The sequence below is a fragment of the Tachysurus vachellii genome, chromosome 20 (assembly GCF_030014155.1).
Source record: "Tachysurus vachellii isolate PV-2020 chromosome 20, HZAU_Pvac_v1, whole genome shotgun sequence".
NCBI classification, from domain to species: Eukaryota; Metazoa; Chordata; class Actinopteri; order Siluriformes; family Bagridae; genus Tachysurus; species Tachysurus vachellii.
Genome location: NC_083479.1, coordinates 5,336,000 through 5,355,945, shown reverse-complemented (window position 1 = coordinate 5,355,945; position 19,946 = coordinate 5,336,000). Strand labels below are relative to the sequence as shown.

General features: G+C 41.9%; 1 protein-coding gene across 3 annotated transcripts in view; it reads left to right on the top strand.

Moving 5' to 3' along the window:
- Nucleotides 1–19,946, top strand: part of zswim6 (zinc finger, SWIM-type containing 6) — a 56,911-nt gene that overhangs the window by 14,344 nt on the left and 22,621 nt on the right. For 2 of the 3 annotated variants that reach the window (XM_060895727.1, XM_060895726.1), the window contains exon 2: nucleotides 16,873–17,229. In XM_060895727.1, the coding sequence (XP_060751710.1) occupies nucleotides 16,873–17,229 (357 nt within the window). Of the gene's footprint in view, nucleotides 1–15,143; nucleotides 15,294–16,872; nucleotides 17,230–19,946 lie in introns of those variants that run through there. The other variant, XM_060895728.1, reaches the window with a different exon arrangement.

The following is a 19,946-nucleotide window of genomic DNA, read 5'->3' as shown; positions in this document are numbered from 1 at the left end:
TTTTTTTTTTTTTTTATATTTATTAATTGAACAGGAAGTGAATGAGTGTTGCCATGACAAGAGGAGTGTAGCTTGGTGTACTCATTGTGACACCGGCTCCACTGTGTGAAAAAATTCGGGGGGGTCTAAAGGCGAAAGGCTTGACCACGCACCATCTGAGCACCTCGACGAAGCACCACCACTGTGGACTAGTCCCACATTGACCGATACATGGGAACCTTTTGCCCATTTAGCTGTTGCTCTTGGATGTGCGCAGGACCAAAATTTATCAAGTAAAATCACTATTCTGCTATTCTTTGGTGCAAAAAAAAAAAAAAAAAAAAAAAGTTGGGGTATGTGGTTAATTTGGATGGTTGTTTTGAGTGCAGCCTTGTTCTGCAGGGTTGTTTAGACAGAGGAGGGGGAGGTGTGAAAAGTCTCACATGTTCCTCTGAGGCCTTGGAATCATTTTCTGTCAGCAATGTTTAAAGAGAATAAAGTGAGCTGTCATCACAAAAGGTTAAAAAATCTGTCTTGCTCAGCCATTTAATGAAAGCCACCGAGTAAGAAACACAAACTGAAATCCATTCTTTCGCGAAGTGGCATTAAAACACAACCGACGAGGATGATCGCACCTCCCAAAGTGTTTTGCTTGTATGGTTTTTTTATTTGTTTTTTTTTAATGGAAATATGAACTGCTGTCTGTATTGAAAGGAGTATCAGATTCTAAAACAAATCTGGGATCGGGTTCTGTAATAATTTGATCCGGCTAATACGTACAGGGATCCTGTGAATAGGTGAAAATATTCAAATTGGAAACATTGGTATGCTGAATTAATAGATATTATTTGAATTAGTGTGTGTCTGTGTGCGTCTGAGGATGCATGTGTGTATATGTATGTAGGTGTGCGTATATAAAACTACAGGGTGTAAGGTATGTAGCGTTACACACAACAAACCCACCCAACTCCGTGTGCATGTTTTGCACTACTTTCCCAACACTAAGTCTATGCACTAGCTAAGCTTTTTTTCCCCCCCATGAGGTATGCGTAAACACCAGGAAGACACTGCCGTAACCGGGCCACGTTATGTAGCGTGTGTTTTGTTATAGTAGCTAATTAGCTCGTTCTCCCTAACACACGCTGTACTGTTGCTTAAAACGACATTTAGGCGATCGCGTTATTGCTCAATTTAAAATCTAGCCGCAATCAAATCCGCACGCTCGTTCCAAATCCAAACTGAAGAACACTTCAGTAAAGCGTCCTACTGAGCAATCAGATTGACTGTATCTCCAAACAGGTAAACATTTTATCTTCTCTGAATAGTGAGTGATGTGGTTTACAGGGGGGTGGTGGGGGGACAATATGTTTAAACATATTGGCGGAAATTCATTACCCTGTACCCAAAAAAGGGGATTACTCAGCATATCTCTGTGTTTGGCTCTGACTGTACCACCGATGCCCGGAATGAACAGCCAGATGTGTACGAGATTGAAACTCCGGGTGAAGTCACGTCTTATTTGTGGGCGTCTGTGTGTTGTAAGCGGCGTCACGTGTGGGCACTTTGAATCAAGTCCTCATGTATATGACTGCATTTGACAGAATGACTATTTAATCAGCTAATTCTTCGCTTCCCAGAAGGTTTTGTGTTCACCAGTCCAGGCTACTGATTTCTGAATACACCAGTCTGGTGAAGTCAATTCTCTTACTAACGAGGATCAGATGCAAGCAGCCCTACATTTTTGTGTCACGGCTCAGAAGGATAATTTAAGGCATTAAATGCGATAGAGAGGACGATAACTATAACGTTATATAAATTATAAAAGGTTCATTATAATCGTGCTGATTTGTTATATTGAAAATTTGTGCATTTTCTTAATATTTACGTAATATTTACTGGATATTTGAACCGGAAATAAATTTCTGCTTTTTTTTTTTTTTTTTTTTTTTTGTGTGTATTGATGTTATTCTTAAGGAGCAAATCTCCCTGACCTTTTTCTACCAAGTTCGCAGTTTGGGATCTTCTACCCCCCAAACATCTTGGCCACACACTGTCAGATTAAGTTGGAGCCTTGGGTCGTCACCTGACGCACAGCGACAACAAAAACCAGTTTACTGGCCAACAGCAAAGAGATTGTAACCTTTTTTTATTTGACTAACGCCAAGGGTCTGCTCTTCCATAATGCCAAGCGTGCGGTTATTTTCACGAACTGACGGAGCTCTCCACTTTTTTAAAGCACCTCTGTGTAATGGTGCTGGCAACACATCATTGTTGGCAGGACTTAGACAAAGTGAGAATGGTCACAATTAGACTTAAAGTGTCACCAGAGGTCTTTTTGTGTGCTTGGAAGAGCTTGGGCAGTAAAAGTGCTTTGATTGTTGTGAGGATTGTGTCGCTGTCTGCCGGTTCTTGGATAACCGCTCCATCTTTATGTTCAGAGAGTAATTTCTGTGAGCGTAAGAGAAGATCGTTAATTAGTGCCTGGAAAAGTGCAAGATCTGTACACAAGCCCAACCAGTTTCCACCCCATAGCCCCCCTTGTTTTTTTTGTCTCCTCATGCTTTGTTGAGCAGTTGGAGATTACGTATGACAGGCTTCAATTGGCCCAGTTTGGGGGATATCCTCATTGACCTAATTTGCTTGCTTGCTTGCCTACTGGTGCCTCCCTTCCTCCTCCCTGTGCTCCACTACCTTGCATTGTTGTCGTCTACAGAGAATTCTCCTCTCCTGTGTTATTGGCTGTTGAGCCACGGAGGCTCAGAGCGTTTCTTTGAGGCGTTGTATATAAAATCCCTGGAAAGAAGGGCTGGAGGTGCCTTTTGTTGTTCGATCTATATAAAAGTCCTTCTTACCCCTCCAGGGGCTTGTCTCAGCATCCTACACAGTGATTGCGTTCTCCATTGAGGGTGAGCTTACACCTACCTTACATTGCGCACCTAACCCTTCACATCGAGAGCTACACAACGTAGCTGGGAGGGGAGCCAGAGTTGGCTTCAGGGTGAGATGGAAGCTCGGGGTGGGAGGGGGTTATGGGGTCTATTGTTACTGGGCTTGCACTAAATGACAGGTCTGTTCACAACCCTTTCCAAAGCAACCATCTCATTGCAGTGTCTACAGGAAAAGCTTCATATGGCTCCTTGGAGGCTTTACCATTTTCAGCTCCCTTCACTTCAGCTTTCCATCTTCGAACAAGGCTGTTGTGGCAATCTGTCGTGTTTTATGCTTACACTCTACAGAAATTCTTCACTGTATTTGTTTATTTATTTATTTTAGGAGGATATTCCTAATCTCTTAATCAATATGGCAGCCTCGTTCATTTCTGGAAACAGAGACCCATTAAGACAAAACAATGTCTGCACTATCAGTGAAATGGGACTGCCTAATGTAATTTACAAGCTGGGAAACTATCCTTCTGCAGGATGGCATTTAAATCTTATTTTGAAAGCCCAGCAGTGACATTTCACCTTTTTTAAAACATGATCCTCAGTCTTTATTTATTTTTTTTTTTCTTTGGAAAATGGAATTCTTAAGAGTCCCTCAGGAATAAATGTATTAGCCGCTAGGCTTGATCATGGTCGTTTGAGCAAAATGTAATCACAACAAGCATTGATCATATTTAAGAACACAAATATTTATTTATTGTAGTTTATTAAATGTTTAATTTCATTAGTGTGGTTAAAACTTGTGTAGCCTGAACATTGGATAATCTTTAATTGTATGTATTCATTTATTTATTTTTATTCTTATTTCTTCTTACTATTTTTATATATTTATATATATATATATATATATATATATATATATATATATATATATATATATATATATATATATATAATATAAAAGTAGCTTTACAGAAGTATAGAAACAGAAGAAAATAAATAAATAAATAAAAATAATGTAATTATAAAAAATATAATAAGAATAAAAATAAATAAATGAATACATACAATTAAAGATTAAAAATATTCATTTAATGTAAAATATTATTTATATATATATATATATATATATATATGTCGCATATACATGTGTTTCTGTGCCCTAAACTAGTTCATTAAATCTCATGTACGAATAGTCTTCTAATCTTCATCCTTGTCTGGTTCCATATTAACGGTTCAGGAAGACGCCCGTTGCTCAACGCAGTGCCATAGTGCTTACTTTAAATCACAGCGCCATTATCCACTGTCGAAACGGTCGTCACGGGCAGATCTATAACGTTTTGGGGATCGGTATTGATGGTCACAGAACAGCAGGAGCAGGGTTGGGCAGGGAAAAGGTGAAGGAAGAATTCTTTGTCTCAAAGGAATTCCTGCCTGCCCCTAATCACTGTAATTATCATAATTATAATTACCCTAATTATCATCTGATAGTTAAGTAACTGCCACGTACCTCATGAATTTTTCACAAGAGGTCAATCCTGAACTCTTTCACACACCAGGTGCCGTTTACTGCCTGTGTTCCCCAAATTTGTTTCCTTCTTCCCAAAGTTAAAACTCTCCCAGCAGTTGGGCGTGTTATTAGCGATACCCCAGTATACAAAGAGTTAAAGGTTGATGGCTGTGGCGGCTGGTTCTATTATGCAAGCTGTTAAGCGAAAAAGGAAGTGCATTACAAAATGCTGAGCTCAGAGATCTGGCATGCAGCCAAGCCTTTTCTTTTTCTTCTCCAGAGCTGAGGGCTTTCTAAGCTTCCAACTGGTGGGTTTGTCTACTGTTGAGGAATTCTGTCTCAGTCCCGCCCCCCCACCCCCTCTCTCTCTCACTCTCTCTCTCTCTCTCTCGCTCCTTCTCGCTCTCTCTCTCTCTCTCTCTACCCGCAGTTCAGCCCTGTCTGCCTCGCCCCTTCCAATCCTTTGCAATGACCTCAGCAGCAGTTGAGCAGTTCAGCCCAGGGCCAGGCACGGTCTGGGCTGGGCCATGCAGGGGAGTCGCGTTTGTTGATCTTGGATACATTGTGCACGGTTGAACCAGCTGAGGGGGGAGGAGGCAACATATGTGGGCGGATGTGCGCAAACGAGACCGAGCGAGCAGGCGTGGAGAGCAGCCAGTGTGTGGAACGCATCCCTTGTGGCCGCATCGTCAGCTGACTACAGAGCATAAGAGGGGAAACTGGGGGAGGTGCCTTCTTTCGCCAGGCCACTCTATTTCTCTATTCCTCCTCTGTTCATTATTAGTCAGGTTTTCCAGTCAGTTAGCCCGGGTGTGAATTCCAGGCATACTAACCAACTGAGCCGCCTGAAGGAGAAGTGAAAGCCGTTAGTGTGCTAAACACTGCAGTGTGTTGTACAGTTTTGCAACTTCATAGTACATTAGTTCATGCTATAATGCAACTTTTTTCCAGACGTAAGCACTATACAAATGACTCACGGCAATGCAGGCAGATTGGTGTGTCTAAATGAGAAAGGATATCTCTGAAATTGAGCCATACTGTCGAGCTGTTCTTGGAGCTGATATGCTTCTCCCTTAACCAAGCCAACTCAACAGACCAGTGCATTCATTGCTCTACAAATCAGAAGCTTGTGTATTAACCTCAGCCTTAAAGCTTTTAGCAGTCTCACTGTGGCTCTGGCCTATTTTTAAACGCCATTTTTACTCTCACCGCTGGGGCCTACAGTGGGCTGGGAGGGGTCCCGAATAAAGAACCACATCCACCCCACCCCTCTTCTCTTGGGATGTGGACTGGCACACTGGCGGATGAGAAAAAGGCAGTCTATCCACAGAGCCGTGATTCTTTCCAAACAGTGTAGCATAACACGCCACGTACAGCACGTCAGGGCATGCGCACATCATTTGTGGTGGCATAATTCACACACAAGTGTCTTGTTTCAGTGTCGCTGTACATCAGGGCCGAGATGTGGATATCTTGGCTCTCTGCGGTCATTTGGCCAAATCATACAGACACTTTATCCCAGCCGAATTGGCCAGTCAAATCCCTTACAAATTACATTATCAAACCTAATCCGGCTCAAATAGTGCTTTGGATGCATGTTTTTCTTTCAGCTAACTGCATTTGATCTTTTGTTCCATCCCACTCAGCGCTGCTGCGGAAAAGCGCTCGTGTTAGACAGGAAGCGCCTGTCCTCATCCTGTTCCCTATACAGCTGCATGTGGAACTGAAACTGTTCCACATGTTCTTATAGTGAGCTTCAGCTTAAACAGACGTCCAAGGCATGTGGGATAGACTTGAGGCATGAGACATGGTCCAACTCGAGCGCTCTTCACATGTGTTTTTGAGGCCTGGTTTCCAGTTTTGTCCTGTAACACAAATCAAGGCCCAACTGCAACCTGCCCACGCTGTTCATTGTATTGTGGGACTTCAGGGAACAGTCCAGGAAGCAGGTGTGTGCGTGTGTGTGTGTGTGTGTGTGCATGGTTGTGTCATGCCCTGATGGGAGGGGTTTGATGTTTGTTCAGCAGTCGTCATGATGGCTTCCTCCCTCTACACGATCACTTGTTATTGGAAACGTGAGCCGAGTTCGGAGGTGAAGGAAGATGTGGAGGAGAAGGATGTAGATTAGTAGGTTCAGCCTGGTCAGTCAGCAGCACCAAGTGTGGCAATTGGCTGTTGGGAAAACACGCCTGGGCCCCAGCTGTGCTTTTCCAAGCCTGTGGCATGCTGTTTGCTGATGGGACCACACACAAAGGCGCTCTATCTGCCCCATCAGCACCCAGTGCCAAAGGAGTGCACAACCATACACAACTGTCTCATCAAAGAGGGGTTAACTTCGGATGGCTTATTTACCCAAGTGAATGCATCAGCAAGGTTTGGGATTGGGGGGGATACCACATGACTCAACGTTGCTGGTGTGTACGGTTCAGTTCCACCATCTGAATCCAGCTTATTGTAGATGCATCACGTTAAGCGGTATGCTGCTATTAAACTGCTCGAAACCTGTACCTATTGCTAATGCAGTGTTTTCTTTCATTGGCTAAGAGCACAGTCAGATGTAATTCCAGCCTAGAGAGACCCAGAGCCTTTTTCTGGGTATTATCAAGCTCTATCTGCTGTGCGGTTGCCCTTTAGTGCAACAACATTAGCGTAATCCACAAAACAGTGCTAAGTTTGTGGGACATTCTGTTCTTTCATATGTTTGTTTGTTTTTTTTCTCCCAAGTCATGCAGGAAACTTAAAAATCGTTGTTTGGTCAGATAGCGGATTGTGGATTAGTTCGGTTTTTTTGCACGTGAGACCATTTTTGAAACCCTTTAAGATTAAGTGTAGATTCTAAGACAAGTTTGGAAAAAAGGACCACTCCAATCGCCCTCCCCCTCCCCCTCCAAACAGTCATTGCTTTCTAATTGAGTTTGGAAATACCCAAGTACTTGAGATTGGAGAATTAAATTCATCAAAGTATCTGCATTGGAGATGCCTTTAATGAAGACATTCACATGAATGTAATCATGTTCCGTAAAGCACATATTGATCACACGGGATGGATTTATCGCATTTAAAGCAACAAAATTTATGATTACAGCAATTCATGCAGTAATTATGCTGCACCTTTTCAACCGAGTAACGAATGGAGCTAATTCTAAAAACAAGCGGCGAAATCCTCTCTTTTTTTTTTCGTTTGTCTGCTTTTGTACTGTGGCTGATTATCTATATTTGGTTGCCGGTGTTGTATTACGCCTTTGACATTTTCTGCGTTTTGTTTTCCCCAGCTAAAGCAGCGAGCCCAGAGGAGCACGCTAGTAATCACCCTGTCGTCCATTTTGGCAAGAGTCGGAAAGACAGTGTCTGAAAAATGCGTTTGATCTCCTCCCTTGTGTTTGGGTGGTCTTAAGAGGAAAACAAACGGCTTTATGTAAAACCGGCGGCAGCCCGAGCAGGAGTTTGATTACAGAAGCAAGTCGGTTTGTAGAACGACACAAAACCAGGGGTTTGAAATTGGTTGCTTTTTCGAACGACTGCAGCCGTTTTAGAAACCCTCAGGAGGATAACCTTGGACAGGGCAAAATGTCAGAGTTTAATAACTAGCACATGACATCCTGAAGGTTAATTGCTGGAGTCTTCTAATCATGGCCTAATACGAGGAGATGGGGGGGAGGGTCCAGAGGAAAGGACAAACATTTCCTTTTTTTAATGCAGTATAAGAAGCAACATGCATTTTCTTTGTTTTATTAGAGAAATGCAGGAGAAAAAAAAATCAGTAATCGGTCACTAATAACAGAAACTCCATGGCATTGATGGCCTGGAAATTACAGGAAACATCTTCTAGATTAATTATTTATTTACTTAATTTATCCTCTGTGTCTGGATGGTGGGTTATAAGTGTTTTTAAATTTTTTTTGTATTTTTTTTTTTTTCCTCTGTTTTGTTTTAAAAGGTAAATACCATGACTTGTATCACTAACATCTCCAGGTTGTGGCTTCAGATCGTTGCCTTTGTCCTCAAAACAATCACACTGTGGATGCCGTCACCTCTGACTTGCTCATTAGGAATCATTTTTAAATTTCTAATTCATATCCTAAATGTATATATTTCTGTAAGCTGCTTCTCCAGCACCACTCTGGAATAAAATAAGTGGACGTTTGCTAGTCGTTCTTTGTGATTATGCGAGTTCCTCAAACGAAACAAATCTGAGGCTTGCTGTGGTTTAAAATACTAGAATACCAGACAATCTAATAATCAAGGAAAAAATAACGAGCAACAGTAGAAAATGACCTCATACTGAAGTGGTTTATTTCTCAGCTGGTTGCCCATACAACTATTATGTGGTTATTAAAGAATGACACGTCATGTTTTTTTCACTTTATGGCTCTATTTAATGCTGTGGATTAAAGCATTGGGGGAAACAAGCTAGTTCCTGTTATCACTTAGGTTGTAACATTATCTGTTTTCAGCGTACAAGCCTTTGTGTTACTCTAGATCGTGTGTTTGAACGAGCGTTATTAATGTTTTAGAAAATCGATAAATGCTTCTGATCAACCAGAACGGCGTAGTAAAAGTGGTGATGTAAATGACATGGATTTAGATTTGCGTTTATGGCATTTGCCGGACTTGCTGATCCAGAGAGACTAACCTTTATCTAGTTTCTTACATCAGGACAGTTGAGGGTCAAACTTGTTTGTTAAACGTTGTGGCTTTACCCTGCTAGATGTTCTATGAGTAACAGGCTTATTTATTTATTTGTTTGTTTGTTTACATTTACGGCATTTAGCAGACACCCTTATCCAGAGTGACTTATGCTCAATTGAGGGTTAAGGGCCTTGCTCAGGGGCCCAGCAGTGGCAGCTTGGTCCTGGGGTACGAACCCATGACCTTCCGATCAGTAGTCCAACACCTTAACCACTGAGCTACCACATCCCACGTTTTTTTTTAAACGTGTTTTGTTTTGTAAGCCTTGTTGCCATTTTCAGCGCCTGCTCCAGATCCGTCTTTCAGGTCAACACGTAGGTCAAAGCTAATTGGACATATTTTTGAAATGGTAATATTTTGAAAAGGGCAGTTGCGAACGAGAAAGGTTACAGGCCCCGTATTTTGAAAGCCGCGCTGAAAATGAAAAAGGGAGGAGGCCATCTTTAACGCTCAACAGGACGCGATTGATGGCAAACGTTCGGGAAAGCGCTTCATGTCGGTTGTCCGTCTCTCAGAATATCAGCTCTTCTGTACACTTTGTCACAACCTGTTTGTATAGGCAGGAAGGGGGAAAAAAAGCCCTGTGTGGTCATTCTTCTTCATTTTCTCTGTCAGTGTGTGCAGGAGTGACACACACTGCTGTCAGCCCGGAAATGAAGTGTTCTCAATCTCCTTATCTCAGGCGCCTCTGGCTTCTCGCTGGAAGTGCAGGAACTCGGCTTAAATCATCATCCTTAAGGTTTTATTTTTTCGTCCTCTCTTTCTCACCTCTTCCACCAGTTATAAATTCCATTCCACCTGTGAACATGACTGCAGCTGGGTTTTATTTTGGTTTTTTTATTGCAGCCTTCAGTATTTAGTAATATCAGCAGTTGGGTTGTAGGGTCAGGTGCACGCCTAACGGAAATAGAAACTCATTTCTGTAAGTAATTTGCCACATAAGCAGATGACGCACATGATCAGTATGCGAGGATTGTTCTTTTTAAACCCTGTAGCAGAAGCTACATTTTATTGTTTGTTGGTTTGTTTGTTTGTTTTAATTTACTGTGTGTAGGTGCCCCCATCTTTAGTTTACAGCTAGTAGCCATTGTTTCTCTGGTAGTAAGGTTTGTTTGTTTTAAATTGTGTATTTTACGACGTAAATGTTCTACCCAAATTCTTGAAAGACGCAACCGTAAACACCGAACAAAATAAACCGTCGTCTCTCTCTTCTATTGGTTGTCGCTTACTTGCTTGTCATTTGTATCAAGTTCAATTTCTTCACCGTTGACCAGTCGCTCAGTGCGCCCCCTGTCTGTTGTCCTAACGCTGGATTTTTGCCTGGTGTTGCTTCCGAGATGACTTACAGCTGTTTGGTCACTTCGCCATACAAACATGTCAAATCGTCTCTGACTTTTTTTTTTTTTTTTTACCCAATGGTGTAATAAATGCTAATGTCAAGCTTTTAACTGAATTAACAGCCACGTATAAACACTGGAAGTGGAATATATTCAAGCTGAGTATTCATTTTATTGTATTTGAAAAGAAAAAGAAAGAAAGAAATCCTAATTAAGCTTCACAGATGGATATTCACCTCCTTGGGTGAAAGATATTAGTAACCTTAGCATAAATTTAAAAAAGAAATTAATTTTACTTAATTAGTAGGAAACTATTATTAGGTTGTTTTCCTGGCTTTAAAAAAAAAAACGACTGGATAATAACAGCAGGTTCTTGCGTGCTGCCAGTATAAAATCTTCAAGATCCGCTGGGCTTTGCTTAGCTAAATGCTTTAATAAAACTGACCAGCGAGAAGATGTGTTAATTAAAGTTATACTAATTGTCTTGTTGCTCCAGTCCTACCATTAAGGCGTTGGATGTTAAGGCGGTAAATTCCCCTGAAAGCCGAGCCGGTGCGGGTTTAAGATTCTGACGTAACGCTACCGATCCATCAGCACGTGTGTTACTATCTGCGATCTGCAGCCTATAAAGTGGGGATATATGGTAGGGAGTGTAATTATTTGTCATATAACGGTGATAAACGTCTGCGGCTGTAATTCAGTCGTCCTGAAACGGTGTTCGATTTAACCAGAGCAGCTGCTCAAAGCGATGAGCGCTAGAGATTCAGATCAGACGCTTGCCTTTTCTTGTATTGTATTGTACAATAATCTGTGTGTTTAACCCGTAAGAGCGACTCCGGGATGCCTGCGGTTGGTGGACGAGTAGCCAGGTTTATGCACGTCTCTCCGAATTAAAGAGTTAGTGAGCGTAGCGTGATGAAAGAACCGGCAGCTTTTTCTTTCCGCAGTACAGAGCCGAGGCGTAGCTAATGATTTACCAGCGTGTCTGAGAATAGCAGGAAGCGCACGGGCCTGTCTTTAACCCGAGCTAACAGATGGTTCAGTGCTGATGAACTGTCCGGGAGATGGGAGATGGGAACACTGGGGAGAAGAGCATCGCTCCCTGCTCGGCCTCCTCTACCCGTAGCAGCCTGCTCATTAAAGTGTTCCCCTGTGAGGATCACTATGCTTAGAAAATCATTAAGTCTTTGTGTGTGGGTGTGGGTGGGTGTGTGTGTGTGTGTGTCAACGGGTGCCAAAAAAAGTGCACAGGGTGTCCTTGTTTCCTGTCACAGTCAACTCCCAAATGGCTCCTTATTCCCTGTTGTCTGATTTCCAGCCAGTTTCTTCACCCACATCTGGTCAGTGGTGGTCCGCTGCTGCAGTATTTGGTGGTTATGTTATGAGATTTTTTTTTTTTTTTTTTATCATCATCATCTTAAGATATGGATTTTGTTAATATCACCATGTTGCTTTATAAACGTTCAAAAGGACACAATCAACACCGAATGTGACCGAAGAAAGCAATAACCTGAAATGAAAGTGAAAATTTGCCTTAAAAAAAAGTCTCCATTTCGAAAACTTTTTCACTTCTGTAATCCGAGATCTGAAATTCATGCCTTATTAATAACTAAAACAGATATCCACCATCATTCGGTAAATATTGAAGGGAGAAAACGTTCTGTTCTGGGAAAATGATCAACAACAGGGCAGATGAAAAGACGTCAGCTACTTACAACAGCAATTATTTTCCAATAAAAAGTATTTATTCCACTTATTCCACTGCGGTTATATCACTATTGCATTTCTACATAAAAGAATTGAAGATTGAGCATCATAGTTTTTATCTGGTTATAATTACACATGCTGTTAATCACTCACTAACCTAATTGATATTGTATTTAACATTTTACTTTTTTGTTTTAAATTAAAATCCAATGATTAAAGTTAAAGCCCCGACACTGGAGTTATCCCGTTTAAAAAAAAAAAACACGTCTCACAGAAAACCATAGCAACAATTACACGTTTTTTTTTTTAAAAAAAACGTGTCGACGTGAAGCTTCAGCTATAGAGTCCCCATGTTGTTCAGGTTGTTCATGTATAAATAATATTACACTGAGCACATTGATATAAACCTGATGTTTGGAGGTTATATGTTGTTATAAACGATGAGCTCGTTCTACAGAACAATGACTGCGTGCCGTTGGAGCTCCCTGGTGTGTTGATTTGGCAAGCATGTTGGCTTTATTCCTGATTAAAAAATGGACGCGGTTTGGATCGGTTATGGCAGAAACATTAACAAGTAGCACAAGGAACACACATCACTGTTTACTGTTGGAGTCAATAATGATGAAGAATTTCAGTTTTGTGGGTCTCTTTCTTTTTTTATATATAATATATTTATATACACACACACGTATGTCCTACATACACATTACAAACAAGACATGATTTTGAAATCGGGAACTTATTATATGGTACAATCCAATTATATCTTGCATGTGAAAATAAATCAGAATTTTTAATTCAACTGATAAATATTTGATCCCACTGTCTATTAATCCTGTAATGGACTTTCACTAACATTAATAATTATATACTTATAGAATTATATCCATCAAAAAAAAATATAAATCTATTATCCTAGTTGCATAAGTATGCACACCCGCAAACTAATATATCGTTGAAACACATTTGAGTCTCAGCTTGGCAAAGTTTTTTAAAGAACATTCTAGCTCCATCAGATTGTAAGAAGTTGCCCGCTTCATGTCATCCCACAGATTTTTTTTTTAGCTGGATTTAGGACTGGGTTCTGGCTTGGACATTCAAATACATTTGATCTTGGATTCAAAAAGTCGTTCGTTTGTTGATGTGGGTGTAATGCTTTGGGTCATTGTCGTGTTGAAAGGCGAACTTCCTTTTCATCTTCATCTTACTGAAGGCTCTGCACTAAAAATCCACTGGTATTTTGTAGCTATTTAACTCGATAAAAGCCGTAAGTTCAGATGAAGAAAAGCAGCCCTAAAGCAGGATGATGCTGCCACCACCGTGCTACACTGAGCACGCTGTTCTGTTCAGGTTGCTTCTTTGTTAGAATTGGTTTCATCAGACTTTTTTGACAAATGGTTTGCGGTGAGTGATTTATTTGAGTTTGTTTTCCGTCTAGCTAACATCCATATAACCCAGACGTGTAAAGAATATGAGATTGTGGTCACACGCAGAGAGGAATCGGTTCACGTCGGATATAACCGCCCAATTTGTGACGCTGCTCTAGGTCTCTTTGCAGCCTCTTTGGAACGTTTGTATTTATTTTTTGTCTAGTGTTTTGTCATGCCTTTTCATCCTATTCTTGAGGTCACTGTGCTGCTCTATTTCCTTGATTTGTTGATGACCGGCTTTACAAAATGTCACGGCGCATCTAATGTTTTGGAAATTCTATTCTTCACCTCCCCTGATCGATACTTCCAACAAGCGAGCCATCACGCAAGCGCTTTGATCATGGCTTCAGCAGTCTGGTGGAAACAAGATGTGAAGAAAAATCCTACAGAAACAGATGAGCTTTATTTGGGGTTCATCGCAATCATCATTACATTGATGACAGCTGTATGAGAAATGGTTTTGAACATGTGATTGGTTCAGTGTGAACACAGCCACGCCCCCATTTATAAAACAGGGTGCATTTTTTATGCAACATGGATTTCATTATAATTTCACATCAAGACTAGAAAAAGTTCAGACATCATTTTTATTGATTTACTTATGCATTGTAAAAGCCTGCTACTTTTTTTTTTATATCCGTCGTATAAAGCAGTGATGCTAAACAGCCATAAGTGAAAACACGATGATAGAAACAAGGCGCCTTTGTCACTTTTTGACCCTTTTTTTTTTTTTTTTTTTTTTTTAGATTGTAGATTATATTGATGATGAGAGCAGCTCCACGACCTAGGGCACTACATAGGGCACTACATAGGGCATGACCTTGTAGTTTAGTGTGCAGTAATTAAAGAAGTTCAGCAGTTAATACATGCAGAATATAATAGGAAGTCCAAGAATAAAAAGAACCGATAACGAGGCATGTCCGGAAATGCTGATCACGTGCTTATATTCCGGCTCCTGTGTTTACATGCTGCTGCTGCTTTGCCGACGAGAGAATTCTCACTTTTGTTTATTGTTATTAGCCTTTAACACACTCTATACTCTTGTCTTTCTACCTTCCGCCTCCTTAGAGGAGTGTTTCAGAGGAAACAGTATGAACATCACATGCCTACATTCGGATCAAACGGTCGCCATTAGCGGTCACAATTAGCTAGAATTCGCTTTTTTCCCCCCTTTGTGACTGTAACCTGTGTGAATGAATACGAGTAAGAGCGGACTAAACCACTTACATGGTCTAGACGCGAGCGTGAATCTCCTGTTAGTTTACTACATCTGGAATTAAGTTCGATTTGAGACATGCCCCAGGGAATCCAGTCTGCTTCGGATTGAACGCCGCTGATGCGAGCCAAGCGTAACACCTAGCAGCCCGTCAGCGTGCGGCTCTGTGTGAACTACAGATGTATAAACCACACGGATGTAAACGTCCGCGCGACCAAAATATTAAATCTGTGCATTTTATTCCGGCTCCTCCAGCTCCCTGTTGGAAAATGGCCTGTGTTTTTATTTTTCTCTCCCTTCTGACTGCCTACAACCAAGCAAAGGCTTTTCTTGAGCGATCAAATATTTTTAGCATCACAGGGAGCGGATTGGCAGATAGGTGGCTGGTGCAAGGTCAGCACATAAAGAAGAGAAGTGAAATGAAAAACGCAAATACGCAGCCCACTCCATCCTACCCCACCCTGCTGACTTTATCTACTCCGGCCTCAGACTCGCGGTTCAGAGAGCTGAGCAGAATCAAAAGCAGAGCATCGTGCCGTAAAGGTGAGGATGTAACGGACAGGAAAGGGAGAGGGTGTGTGTAAGAGGAGGTGGGCTCACCACACTATCAGAGGGGGGGAGGGGGAAGAGGGTGATGGGGAGGGAATCCCTGGTTTCTTGCTAATGTCATTGTTTAATAATCCATTATACTGTTTTGCTCTACACTATGATTCATAACGCAAGATGCTCTCCGGCTCCGAGTCGACTCACCGAGTCAGTAGCGACTCATTAGTGTGTACTTCACTTCCTAATCAGCATGTGACTTCTCCGCCTCTCTTGGTCTGACATCAAATGCTATTCAAATGAGCAGCAGACTTTTTTTTTTCCCCAACAGCCCTTTGTAGTGGCACACGCCAGTCATCTTGCAGGCCTCCCCAGACACACACACACACACACACACACACACACACACACACACACAAACATCTGTTCACCAACAGGGAATAAGAGCCCTCACTTCCTCTTCCTGTCTTTCTTTGGTCGTCTGGACTCGTTTTTATTTTTGCTTGTTGTATTTTTATCTTTTAACTTTTTAAAAATAACTGGAACTCAAACTGTACAATAAATGTACAAGATAATTATAAAAAAAAGTCAGTCAGTCAATGTAAAAGTACCCAGTGTATGTATCTCACACTCATTTTTAGTGATATGAAAGGGATTTTTTTTTTTGTAAAACATTATTTATTTAAATATGTCCATGTTTGGGCTGATACTGATTTTAGGTGGGAGTGTAAATAAGGTATGATGGTCAACTAACTGGGACTAAAATGTAGTTATTGTTTTTTCCAGTTTTGCAGCCAGCAGTATTTTTATTCTGCTCGGTTACTCGTGGGTTAAAATGGCTCAGCTATGATGAAATGTGAAGGTGGTTTGAATAAAGATTTTTGGAATAGAGAGAGACAGAGACACACACACACACACACACACACACACACCCACCCAGAGAGACAGATACACACCCAGAGAGAGAGAGACACACACACTCACCAAGAGAGATGGTGACAGACACACACCCAGAAAGATAGAGACAGAGAGAGAGAGAGACACACACTCGTACAGAGAAAGAGACACATACACTCACCAAGAGAGATGGTGACAGACACACACCCAGAAAGATAGAGACGACACGCACAGAGAGATGGAAACAGAGACACACACACATGGAGCCAGAGAGATAGAGACGTGAGAGACACACACACCCAGAGAGATGGAGACAGAGAGACACACACACAGAGACGCACACACGCGCAGAGAGATGGAGACAGACACACACACACACACACACACAGAGAGACACACACACGGAGCCAGAGAGAGACACACACCCACCCAGAGAGATAGAGACGTGAGAGACACACAGACACACACACACCCACCCAGAGAGATAGAGACGTGAGAGACACACAGACACACACACACCCACCCAGAGAGATAGAGACGTGAGAGACACACACACATATCCAGAGAGATAGAGAGAGACACACACACACAGATAAAATGGTGTAGAATGGTATAATAAAACAAATAAATGAAAAATTTATTAAACACTTTGTTTTTGTTTTGTTTTTTTTCCCCTCCTCAGGTTTTCATCTCAGTGGCACAGTGACAGAACCAGCCACGCCGTCCGAACCCGAGATGGTGTGCAGCGTAGCTATCAGCTTCGACCGCTGCAAGATCACGTCGGTGACGTGCAGCTGCGGCAACAAGGACATTTTTTACTGTGCACACGTGGTAGCACTGTCACTGTACCGCGTTCGACGGCCCGAGCAGGTCAAACTGCACTTGCCCATCTCCGAGACGCTCTTCCAGATGAACCGCGATCAGCTCCAGAAGTTTGTCCAGTACCTCATCACCGTGCACCACACAGAAGTGCTGCCCACCGCACAGAAACTCGCCGACGAGATCCTCTCGCAGAACTCCGAGATCAACCAAGTACACGGTGAGGGGAGACTCGCTACACACACACACACACACACGAATGTGGAGATTTCTAGCACCGCTCCATTCTGACCACGTTTCTATAACATCAGCTCAGTAGATTGTATAGTAAGAGAGAAGGAGTCTTCAGTATCAGAGCTTCGTAGCAGTGAGTGTTTTTCCCGAAAACGACACTTATTTCTTTTGTCTAATTAACCTCAAGATGGAGGAAAAAAGTATACAATGATGTATACAATCCAGACATGCCACATGTTTATGGTGGTATCGTCAAGTGACACATGATGTCGTCATAACCACAAAAAAACCTTCCAACAGTTTACTCAGGTGTATGGGTTAACCACTACGAGCGAAAGTTGTAGCACATGCACTCAGCTCGTCCACACCAGGCCCTGTTGCATTATGGGACAGAGCAGCGTCCGTTGTTTTCCATGCTGCAGAGTCTCATTGGAAGAAGTAGATCATCTGGATATTTCTCCCCTACTGATTCCTGAATACTGACGATCCGGAACACGCTGCTCTTTTGCCGTAAGATAGAGCAGAGTAGAAGTGCTATTCAGACGCAGCTACTGTTTCTGGCTGTTATGATGTCGCGTACCACTATGGTCTAAGAGCTATAATGAGGTAGCAGGAAAGGATTTAAGGATGATTTTTCTGGAACAGCTTTACCCGGTTGTTCATATCACAGGATGATCTATTGTGATGCTTAATTTGATAGTAATAACTGACACGGGGTTTGCCTGTAAATGGCATCGCTCAGTATTTCCAGCCTGTTTTCCGGCAGTATCCGCCTCTTTTTATTCCACTGGTGAGTCCCTGGCAGTGATGATGTAAAGCTCAGAGGGTAACCGACTCCGGCTCGCCTCTCTCATCACGCCGACACGAGGCACAATGGCCCGTATTATATTTCACTTTTGTCGGGAAAGCGGAAATCTAAAACGGATGTTCCAATTATGGAAGAAAAAAAGCCGGTTAACTGGGAGATTTTGGAAGGGGTTGGGGGTTTAGGGTGAGCTTTCATCAAGGCAGGCCTGTGTGAGGTCACGGCTGGAATGCAGGAAGTTGTCTTGATGTGGTGCTTTGTAAATCCTTATAACAAGACTGTAAGCGTTTAAGCCATCAAACCTTTTGTTCCTGGTCTGGTGTTCGGGGGCTTCCTCGCTACACTGCACACGTGTAAGGAACTGAGTTTCTTTATAAACCCTAATAGACCTCCAATAACACCACCAATTCTCAAACCCTCGTCATTTCCGGACTGGATTAGAACTGAATATATGACCTGGCTGTGTTCTGGTAAAGTAAATTGGCCATATGGAAGTTGCTGTGTATGATTTCTCTAAAAAAAGCATTATTCAGTAACCCAAATTATATAGAAAGCTGCAGGAATGAGTCTTAAAATCGGTGAAATCGTCCAGAAGTCTCTGGCTGTTTTGGATGGGTTTTTAGTTAAATGCCTGCAATAAGGTCTGTTGTTAACATAAGCTCAGGATATTTTTACTTTTTTTCCCCCCATGACATACAGTACATCAATATTAACCCACTTGTGCGTGTTTTTATTTATTTATTTTAAGCTATTAAAGGCAGGGTCTCCAATGTTTGAAAGCCAATGTTGACATTTGAAATCACCAAAACAAACACGTCCCTAACCCAAATGGGCCCCACCCCTGTAGTGATAGCTCCGCCCACACATACATACGTAACCCAGGCAACTACTGGAAAGAAATGTGTCTATCATAGCTGAAGGGAAGAACAAAACAATTGCAGATAAACAAACAAGGAAAAATGACACACAAGCATAATCATGCAAAGGACGGCATATATTAGTTTTGTGCAACAAAACAAAAGCAACGTTACTCACCTATCGAGAAGGAAAAAATGCGGTCGATTTTTGTATAGTTTGTCGTCCCGACTCAGTTTTCTGAAGCATTTCTCAAACAATGGAGACCCCACCTTTAAGTGTCTTGAAAAAACTGGCTAAATTTGACTACAGGGGTTGGCAGGGACATTAAACAACAACACGTCAAATAGGAAGGACTCCTCTACTACAGTCTTTGTTGTCTATACACACTCCCGTGCAAACTGTTCCTATTATACAACTGCAACTATTCATTCATTCAGGTTCATCTACAAACAGCACAGTGACTGGGAACTTCTTTTAAATAAAGAGTTGTCGATAGCTTAGCGGTGGTGACGTTGATGTCATGCGACCGTGGTGGTGTTCGTCTAGAGTCTTAGCAAACTTTTCCACCAAAAAGAACCGGGTGCTGGTTCAGAGCTAGTGCTGGTTCAAAGTTGGTTCCACTGGCAAACCTTCTAAGAACCGGTTTGCCTTTCCACCGGCTAGAGAGCCATCACAGCACCGAGTGTGACGTCACTGTATACGTGTCACGTGTCCCAGCAACTTTAGCGCAGCAGCGGCAAACACAAACACATCAACAATGGCGGATGTTGCTTTACTGTTAATGCTCATGGCTTTGTGAACCTACATTAACACCCAAACGCGGCGAATCCAACGTGTACATGCAGCTCCATGTAATCTGTATAAACGGAGGTTGTAATCGAGAAAGTACATAACATTATTTTATCATGAACACAGGAAAAAAGTTAGCCTTAGCATGTAGCTACTTACTATCATGTGTGCTGATAATGTATTATATCGCGGTAAAGTAAAAGTGTATTAAACATTAGTATACTTAAGGTAATCAAATGTGCTAACAGTAG